General features: G+C 58.8%; 1 protein-coding gene across 1 annotated transcript in view; it reads right to left on the minus strand.

Moving 5' to 3' along the window:
- The window catches only part of LOC118218199 (retinoic acid receptor alpha), a 62,442-nt gene extending 53,224 nt beyond the window's left edge, over positions 1 to 9,218 (minus strand). Inside the window, exon 1 of the mRNA XM_035400696.1 lies at positions 9,069 to 9,218. Coding sequence (XP_035256587.1) covers positions 9,069 to 9,216 — 148 coding nt within the window. The 5' untranslated portion in view covers positions 9,217 to 9,218. The remainder of the gene's footprint in view (positions 1 to 9,068) is intronic.
- Between the last annotated feature and the right edge of the window lie 341 nt (positions 9,219 to 9,559).

The following is a 9,559-nucleotide window of genomic DNA, read 5'->3' on the forward strand; positions in this document are numbered from 1 at the left end:
CCCCAACCCCCGCGCCGCCGTGAATTAGCGGCCCCCTCTCGCCGGCAAGCGCTCGCCCCTTCGGGAGCCCTCCTCTCCCCCCCGAGGCGGAGGCGTCTCACCGCCACGGAGCGAGGCCGGTTAAAGAGCCGTTAAAACCGCGCCGAGCCGCCAGCCGGCGCAGTGGCCGATTCCGCCGCAGTTAAAAAGAAGGCATATCTGTTTCCCGATAATACGCCGTCGTGCTCGGAACGGGTGGATTTCCAATAATGAAAGGGCGGAGGATTTTTGCGCCGTAGTCCTCGCGTTAAAGAGAGCGGGCCGGGCGATCGATCCTACGCCCCAAACCCACCCCCCACCCCCCCGCCCACCCCCGTACGTGCGGTACGGTCGTCAGGCAGTCACACGGCGTCCCGCCGCCGCTGTTTCCCCGGGAAGAGCGATCGTTAGCGCGCGTCACGATTACCCTCCCGTATCCGCGCGGGGCCTTAAATGAACGTGACACTCTCCGGAGCAGAAGAGGAAGCTTTCACTCCCTCTCACAGGGCCGCTCGGCCAGGGCTCCTTCACAGACAGCCTGAGCCCCGCGTGCTTCACAGCGAGGGCTCCTTCACAGACAGCCTGAGCCCCGCGTGCTTCACAGCGAGGGCTCCTTCACAGACAGCCTGAGCCCCGCGTGCTTCACAGCGAGGGCTCCTTCACAGACAGCCTGAGCCTCGCGTGCTTCACAGCGAGGGCTCCTTCACAGGCAGCCTGAGCCCCACGTGCTTCACAGCGAGGGCTCCTTCACAGACAGCCTCAGCCTCGTGGGCTTCACAGCGAGGGCTCCTTCACAGACAGCCTCAGCCTCGTGTGCTTCGCAGCGAGGGCTCCTTCACAGACAGCCTGAGCCTCGTGTGCTTCACAGCGAGGGCTCCTTCACAGACAGCCTGAGCCTCGTGGGCTTCACAGCGAGGGCTCCTTCACAGACAGCCTCAGCCCTGCGTGCTTCACAGCGAGGGCTCCTTCACAGACAGCCTCAGCCTTGTGTGCTTCACAGCGAGGGCTCCTTCACAGACAGTCTGAGCCTCGCGTGCTTCACAGCGAGGGCTCCTTCACAGACAGCCTAAGCCTTGTGTGCTTCACAGCGAGGGCTCCATCACAGACAGCCTCAGCCTCGTGTGCTTCGCAGCGAGGGCTCCTTCACAGACAGCCTGAGCCTCGTGTGCTTCGCAGCGAGGGCTCCTTCACAGACAGCCTGAGCCTCGTGGGCTTCACAGCGAGGGCTCCTTCACAGACAGCCTCAGCCCTGCGTGCTTCACAGCGAGGGCTCCTTCACAGACAGCCTCAGCCTTGTGTGCTTCACAGCGAGGGCTCCTTCACAGACAGTCTGAGCCTCGCGTGCTTCACAGCGAGGGCTCCTTCACAGACAGCCTAAGCCTTGTGTGCTTCACAGCGAGGGCTCCTTCACAGACAGCCTGAGTCTCGTGTGCTTCACAGCGAGGGTTCCTTCACAGACAGAAGCTTTGGGGAGAAGCAGGCGACGTGGCCGAGCGCCAGAACGAGAGCGCGTTTTCCCCGCGCCGCGGACGTACGCTCTCTTCCCCCCTAATCCCTTCCTCTTCCCCCCGCCCCCCTCTTCCCCTCCCCCCCGGGGGGCTGTTTTTGTTGGCAGCGCTAACGGCGCGATTCCCCGGCTAGCGCTGCATTCTCCCACCCTCCGCCTTTTCACTTTCCGGAAGGTTCTTCCCCGCTCCCACCCCCCCCCCCCCCCGACCCAGGGGAGGAAAAAGGCATTACCCCTCCGCCTCCTCCGACCCTCGAACGCCGAGCCGGAGACGGGATTGCCCAGCGCGTGACGTTTGGCGAGGGACGGCCCCCGCGATTGGCCGCATCGTCGCGGGCGTTTTTTTTGTTTTTTTTTGCGAAACGGGAACGGCGGCGGCTTTAAGCGGCAGTCTATATTTAACGGCGGCTCTGTTTAAGGGCTTTCCGCTCAGGGGGGGGGATTGTGGGATAGCGCTGGGGAAACTGAGCCATCCCGGATTATCGGGACACGGCTCCTTTGAGGAAGGAGGGCCTGATTTGCACGGACGGCAAACGTACGGAGAGGGGAGCGCAGCCGCACGCCAGGCCCGTCCGGATAACGCTCGCGCTCCGCTGAGCACCCGGCCCGGGATTGGCCGTCCCCCCCCACCCCACCCCCCCTTCATCAAAGCGTACGGAAATAATGGGAAATAAGCAGGGGAGCGGAATAATAGGAGGACCGGCTGAGCGCAAGGCTGTCAGGGCGAAGATGGTGCGGAAAAGAGAGGGCGACAGAGGGGCAGAGGGAGGGGGGAGAGAGGGGGGAGAGGGGAGTTAGGGAGGGGGGAGAGGGGGGAAGGGAGGAGGGAGAGGGGAGTTAGGGAGGGGGGAGAGGGGGGTGAGGGAGGAGGGAGAGGGGAGTTAGGGAGGGGAGAGAGGGGGGAAGGGAGGGTGGAAATTAGGGAAGGAATGGGGTGAGGGGGGAAGGGAGGGGGATGAGGGGGGGTTAGGGAGGGTGGAAAGGGGGTAAAGGGAGGGTGGAGAGGGGGAGTTAGGGAGGGGGCTGAGGGGGGAGAGAGGGGGGTGAGGACGGAAGGGATGGTGGTTAGGGAGGGTGGTGAGCTGGGTTTAGAGATGGTGGTGAGGGGGGGTTATGGAGGGTGACAACAAAGCTTATGGAGGGTGCGAGGCAAAGCTGCTTTCAAAAAGGCTCCCTGCCTCAGGGGCTGTCCTCAGCACTCTGACAAACAGCGCCATACAGAGGCAGCGTCCGAAACAGCTCACTTGCCTACTACCGAGTATACAACTTACATGCCACTTGTACACTCAACAGTAGGCAAGTAAGCGGATCCGGACACGGCCACAGTCACAGCTCGCCAGGCGCCATTTCCCACCCAGGTCCCGACAAACTGCAGCCAGCAGGGGGCAGCGGCGTGCGCAGAAGCGACAGCTTTACCCAAACACCGCTCGCGCTGGCCTAGGAGCTGCTCGTTAAAAACTGGCGGGAAACGGATTTCGGAAAACCACGAAATTCACATTTTCAGAATTGGGACCAATTTTTTTTGTCAGCAAAAAAAAAAAAAAGAAGTTAGTTTCAACCGCGAGTCCTTTTTTTCCCTGACGGCACCAAAGAGAGAGAGAGAGAGAGCTTTATCTGTGAAACGTTACTGACCCTCGTAAATTCCTCTTGACCGTTCGGGTTTGCGCGAGACGAATGAAAGATCCGGGCTAACTCACCTGGGGTGTCCACCGAGCTAGCGGACACATAACATAGGTGGGTGTGGCGTGGGGATGGCTGGTTTAAGCAGCCACACCTGCCCTGGGTCAAGCTAATTAGACCTGGCTAGTTGTCTTAATTGGTTAGGAATTGGATAATTGGCCAGGCTGATTGGACCCAGGAACAGGAGTGGCTGCACCTGTGCGTAGTGAGGTAATCGGTGCGCACAGGTTAAATCTGCCATCCCCACCCACACAAAGGAGCCTCGGTCATGATTGTTTTACATCGGCTCACATGGCTGTAACATCTTGCCAACCTGGTAAATAAATGTGGACTGTTGGAACATCATCTCCCTGTGTCTCTGTGCTGGAGGGCCCTGTGGAAAGCCACTTCGGTGGCCTGTGGCAGGCGTGTTTGCCACAGTGGGTAACCCGGCTTCAAAGAGTAAAAAAGAGAGACCATGTATTTGCTCCACCAACATGCACTGACTAAACCAACAATAATTAGCTCTCCCATCGTGCTAAAGAGCTATGCTAATTAGAATCAGCTGGTTTAGCGCATGGCGGTGGAGCAGAGACACAGTCAGTCTCTTTACCTCTTTGAAGCCGGGTTGCCCACCTCCGATAGCACCCGACAGCCGTCCGCCATCAATCCCGCGATTTACGAGCCTTGTTCAGCTGATTAACCGACGCGCGCGCGGGGCTAACCGCCGCGTGTCCTCGCTTAAAAGAGCAGCTGTTCTCTTCGTCTGCTCTCCTGCTCGTAAAGCCGCAAAACGGCAGGAGCGGCGCACCGTTTGTTTTCTCCGCGACGTTTCGCTCGATTCGACGGCGATCGGTTCGAGGCGAACCGCGGTGGCGAGCCGCGCTCCTCTCCGAGGCCCCCGTGCGCTGCGGGGCCGAGCCGAAGCGGCCGGGCAGATCAGCCGCGAGGCCCTTCGGTTTTTAGCGCTTTTACGATGTGGGGGGGGGGGCGCCGCGAAGTCCAGCGGGAGCGTGGTGCTAGCACGGGTTAGCGTTCTGCTCCGCTCGCTCTAAATAACTCTTCAGTGCAGACCGGCGGAGGCAGCGGGTGTCCCAGAGGGGGCGGGGGGGCGAGAGAGGCGGGGCTCCCCGTGCGCGAGCGTGGGCGTTCACGCGGGCGAGGCAGAGCGCTCGTTTCCCTGTCCGCTCACCCTGTCCCACAGGCACGCGCGCTCACTGCAAACCAGACCGCTGCGGACAGCGTCTCATGGAGCTTTCTCACGTAGCGATCCGCCCTCGTTCCACTCTTTCACGCGACAGGGGGCCCGAGCGGTCTCCGCCCCACGTTTGTGTCCATCTCTTCTGATTGGCTAGCCTGGCTGTCGGCGGATCTAGGCTGACCTGTGATTGGTCAGCAGCGGAAGGCCCGCCCCCCATGTGGGGCATGCAGCTCGTTAGCCCACTCTGAGCGCCCCAGAGTGCGTGAGCGGCCGGGCTGGCGGCCGTGCGTGCGGACAGCCCGCACCTCTCCGCGGGACAGAGAGCAGGGAATCGGAGCGTGCAGACTCCCATTAATCTCCCATTTAAACAGGGAGAAGAGAGCGCAGCCAGGGCCACTCCGCTGGTGGCCTGCGTGTCTTTGGGGACGTGCGTGCGTGCGGGTCCGCTGTGTGTGTGTGTGTGTGTGTGTGTGTGTATGTGTGTGTGGGGCCGCTGTGTGTGTATGTGTGTGTGTGTGTGTATGTGTGGGCCTCTGTGTGTGTGTGTGTGTGTGTGTATGTGTATGTGTGTGTGCGGGCCTGTGTGTGTGTGTGTGTGTGTGTGTGTGTGTGTATGTGTATGTGTGTGAATGGGCCTCTGTGTGTGTGTGTGTGTGTGTGCGGGCCTCTGTGTGTGTGCGCGCGCGTGTGTGTGTGTGCGTGTGTGTGCATGCGTGCAGGATGCTCTGAGCTTTCCATGGAGCCGTGGAGTGACCAGTGGAAAATATGATGAATTGATGAAAAGGCGTAGAGTGAGCTGACAGGCTTCAGCCTGTGAGAGAGAGAGAGAGAGAGAGAAAAAGAAAGAGAGAGTGTATATTGTGTGTGTGCACGCGTGTGTGTGTGTTTCTGCGTGTGCTGTGTGTGTATGTGTGAATGCTTATGCAGTATATGTGTATGTGTTTGCAGTGTGTGTGTGCGTATGTGCGTGTGTGAGTGTGTGTGTGTGTGAGTGTGTGTGTGCGTATGTGTGTGTGTGTGAGTGCATGCTTATGCAGTGTATGCATATGTGTTTGCAGTGTGTGTGTGCGTATGTGTGTGAGTGTGTGTGAGCGTGTGTGTGTGTGTGCGTATGTGTGTGTGTGTATGTGCGTGTGTGAGTGTGTGAGTGTGTGTGTGTGAGTGTGTGTGCGTGTATGCGCTGTTTTTGCAGTGGACAGTGCCGCTCAGGAAGTGGTTGTGTCCTGGCTCTCCAGTGTTTCTCCAGTGTTTACAGACAGGAAATGTTTGCTCTGCGAAAGGGAAGGAACCAGACCGCTCTGCACGGTAAACACCGAGAGTCCTGACGGACACACGCGGCACCCCCCTCCCCCTCCCTCCCCCCGTCACCACCACAGACACACACACACATACGCCGGCACGCTGCGCCCAGACGCTCAGACACGGACACTGCACACACACACACAGACACACGAAGACTAGCCTACTGAGACGCGCGCACCGACGCAGAGACAGGCCCGCACGCCCGTAAAAAGTCGCGGCTTGGGTCCCTGGCCGCGCCCGGCACGCACACGCTGGCTCCAGGGGAAGGGTCCGGCGGAGCTGCGCCTGCCGGATATTAAACCAGCCCGGGGTCAGCCTGCCCGCCCGCCACACACCGCGCGTTCCCAATAACACACCGCACGACCGGGCAGCCATCGGCTCCAGCCGACAGCCGTCGAACACAGGAGATAAGAGAAGGGACGTTTAACAATGAAAAACAGAAGTCCACATTAACTGCTGGTAGCTATGACGGAAACACCATAAACGATCTGGTGCAGGTCTCCAGGAGGGAGAGTTCATGTCCGTAAGGGGGGAAGAAATGCACAGGATCTCTCCAGGGCTACTGGCTGTGCGTCGGGCCAGACAACACCCCTTAGCTGTGGTATAATCACAATATACATTACGTTACATTACAGGCATTCAGCAGACGCTCGTATCCAGAGCGACTCACACAGTGTTTACATTGCATCCATTCGTACAGCTGGATATATACTGAAGCAATGCAGGTTAAGTACCTTGCTCAAGGGTTACAACGGCAGTGTCTACCGGGGAATCGAACCCGCGACCTTCAGGTTACAAGAACAACTCCTTACCCATTATGCTACACTGCCTGTGGTGAGTTACTGCTTAAATACGTAGCATTACTGTTCTTGACTATCGAAATTGTTATTATTATAACTAAATATAATTACTCACAATTTCTTCAAATAATGTTATTTCAACGGAACAGTTTATCCGCGGGAGTCCGTAACGACGCGGTCCGAGCGCGGGGCTCGGCCTGTATCCTGTCACGCCGGCGCTTCCCTTCGTTCGCCGATTACGCAGCGCCGTTTTCCGTAGCCCGTCATGTCTTCCGTCATTTATCGAGAGACACGCCAGGGCCTGAGGGAAACGTGCTAACGTGCTAACGTGCATGCATACGCACTTCAGTTCTTTATTTAGGTCCACAGTTAGAAAATACATTCTGACGGCACAATGACGTTTTAGTGGGCGTCTGATGTCATTCCCTATTGTAGTAGTACATAATGGATAAAGGACAGACATTTGCATCACAAGCATTAGCACTGAAGCACGGAAAGTTATATATAAAGCGACTATAATATATATATACACACCATATACAGCGACTGCCAGTAACGGAGGAAACTGAAAAATATTTTGTGAGTTGCTTTGCTTTCCATTTACGTGCTTTGCATTCCGTTATACACACAGACACACGCACGCATGCACACACACACAGACCGCAGACACACGCACGCATGCACACACACACGGGGCACAAACACACACACACACACGAGCACACAAACACACAGACATTCACACACAGACAGGCACACGCGTGCACACACACACACACACACACACACACGCAGAACAATTACTCAGGTTACAAAGTCCATTCTGACGTAAGCAGTCCACATGCAATAAATTACCCCCATTAAGCGAAAAGGCAACTTATCAGATAACATCATTACACAGCAAAGTGAAATAGCCTTTCACCACTCAAAACAGCCGATACACTGAAACACTGAACGCAGTCAGGAAGTCTGATGGAACACAGAGCTGGCACCGAGTTAATCAACCGAGCGCCAGACCAGACCTGGACACCGCTGAAGGTGTTCAGGGGCGGCTGGGTGCGTTTCTGAACGCGAGCGAACTCCCTGCAGGACAGGACGTCCGTAAGAGTCCGTAAGAGTCAGGCGTTCACAAGCACGCCGGAGAGGCGACGGAGAGGCGACGGAGACAGCGCGACACCGGGGGGGGACGCAGAGCCAATTCCTGCCCAGACGCAGCCGCTACCGCTGAATTTCTGTCCGTACTGGACCAGCGCTTGGAGACTTTTCAGCCAGGAAGGTCGTGGTCCGTCCTGTTCCCTAATTTCACGAAGGTTCGCAGAAATATCAGCTTGTCCGCGTTAAATTGTAATGCTGGCATAACTTGAACATAACTCATTTCGTTTTTGTGGGCATATTGGCCACGCGACCAGGAGCTGCACCAATATGGTGGGAGCCTTTGGGGGGGGGGATTCGTAGCGAATGAGAAATGAAACGCAACGCTGCAGTTACGATAACAATACAACACAAACTCTAGTTTGCTAGCATGCTAAAAGCTAAAGGTACGTGCTCATCACTACGACCAGGTTCAGTTACAGTAAAGCTATCCAGCTTAACTTCTGTCCGTATAAGCCAATCAGCTGCTTGCTTGCAGTTTTCACAATCAAAACCTTACACGGAGAGCAGCCAGACCTCATCAGATTACCCCGCCGATCCACCTGAATTCATACATCACCCCAAATTAAGTGTTTACACTTCTACGCCGACATAAAGTAAGACGGCTGTGATCTCTGCGATCTAATTATTTGTTGAGCGTTAACTTAATTTGCTCGTAAGGACATGACGTTCCCTCAGATATTTTCACTGCCGTCAGCACCCGCGACCGACAAGCTCGATTTCCCTCCCCGCGATGACATCAGAGGGAGGTTTCTGGACGCGCAGAACGCAGGACGGGCGCGGCCTAAAGAGTTTCGGGGCCCCGGCAGGGTCCGGTCCTCCCGAGCTCACGCCGGCGCGCGGGATGGGCCCGGCGAGTTCGGAGGCGGGGCGGGGGCGGGGCCAGCTGGCCCAGGAGCCCTTTCTGAAAAGCGCTCTCCGCACAAGGTCAGCTCGCTGCAGCTGGGCTCACCACAGCCTGGGCCTCTTCACCCAATCAGGTCCGATTTGCAAAGCGAAGCGCCCGCGGCTTTCGGTTCACCAGGGCCGCCCTGCCATTACCCCCGGCTTCGCTCGCCGCCCCGTCGGAAGCGGTACCGCTCAGACGCCTCCCACGCCTTCCCGAGCTGCAAAAAAAAGCACCACACGGCTGGCAGCCGCGTAGCGGGGCACCACAGGAAGTCTAAATAAACACGCGCTCGTGCGCTCTCTCCGCGCGGCCAGCCGCCGAAAACCCATCGGTCCGACCGAGAACTTCGAAGCCGCCTCCGACGCGGCGTCTGTCCAGCAGGTCGGGATGCGAGTCCCTCCCCCCCCCCTCCGATGCTCCCTGAGGGCGGAGAGCTTTCGGAAGGAAGGCCTTGGGGCGCTGGCCCTGAACCCTACCTCGTCCCATGACCCCTGATCCCGTCCCCTCACCCCGTCCCCGTCCCCGGGCGCGGTCACTTACTTGCAGGCGAGGGGGTGCTGTAGCCGCTGACGCTCAGCCCCGGCAGGGGGGGCGGGGAGAGCCCCCCCAGGACGTGGGGGAAGAAGTAGGAGTAGGGCGGCATGGGGAAGCCGCTCAGGTGGGGGCCCGCGTTGCCTTTGCCGGACATGTCCGCGCAGGTGGGGGGAGGAGGGGGGGGGGGCGGCGTGGCGCTCGGCAACGGCGCTCTTCAGGGGGTGTGCGGCGCGCCCCGCTCAGCTAGTCCCCATCCGGGTGGCGGTCCGGCGGTAATCCCAAAGGGGGGCGGACGCTGCGAACGGCTCCGCCGGGGTGGGGGTGGGGGGGAGGGGGGGTCGGCCGTTCCCCGTTCGCTCCGGGACCGCCCCCGTCCAGGACGGGCCCGCTCCGGACGGACGGAGGGGGGGGAAGGGGTCGCCTCCTCTTCTGGTGACCGTGCGAGCGGCGGAGAGAAGTCGCTCGCTAGGGGCTTGGTGAAGCACCAGAAGGCGAGA

The sequence above is a fragment of the Anguilla anguilla genome, chromosome 2 (assembly GCF_013347855.1).
Source record: "Anguilla anguilla isolate fAngAng1 chromosome 2, fAngAng1.pri, whole genome shotgun sequence".
In the NCBI taxonomy this organism is placed as follows: Eukaryota; Metazoa; Chordata; class Actinopteri; order Anguilliformes; family Anguillidae; genus Anguilla; species Anguilla anguilla.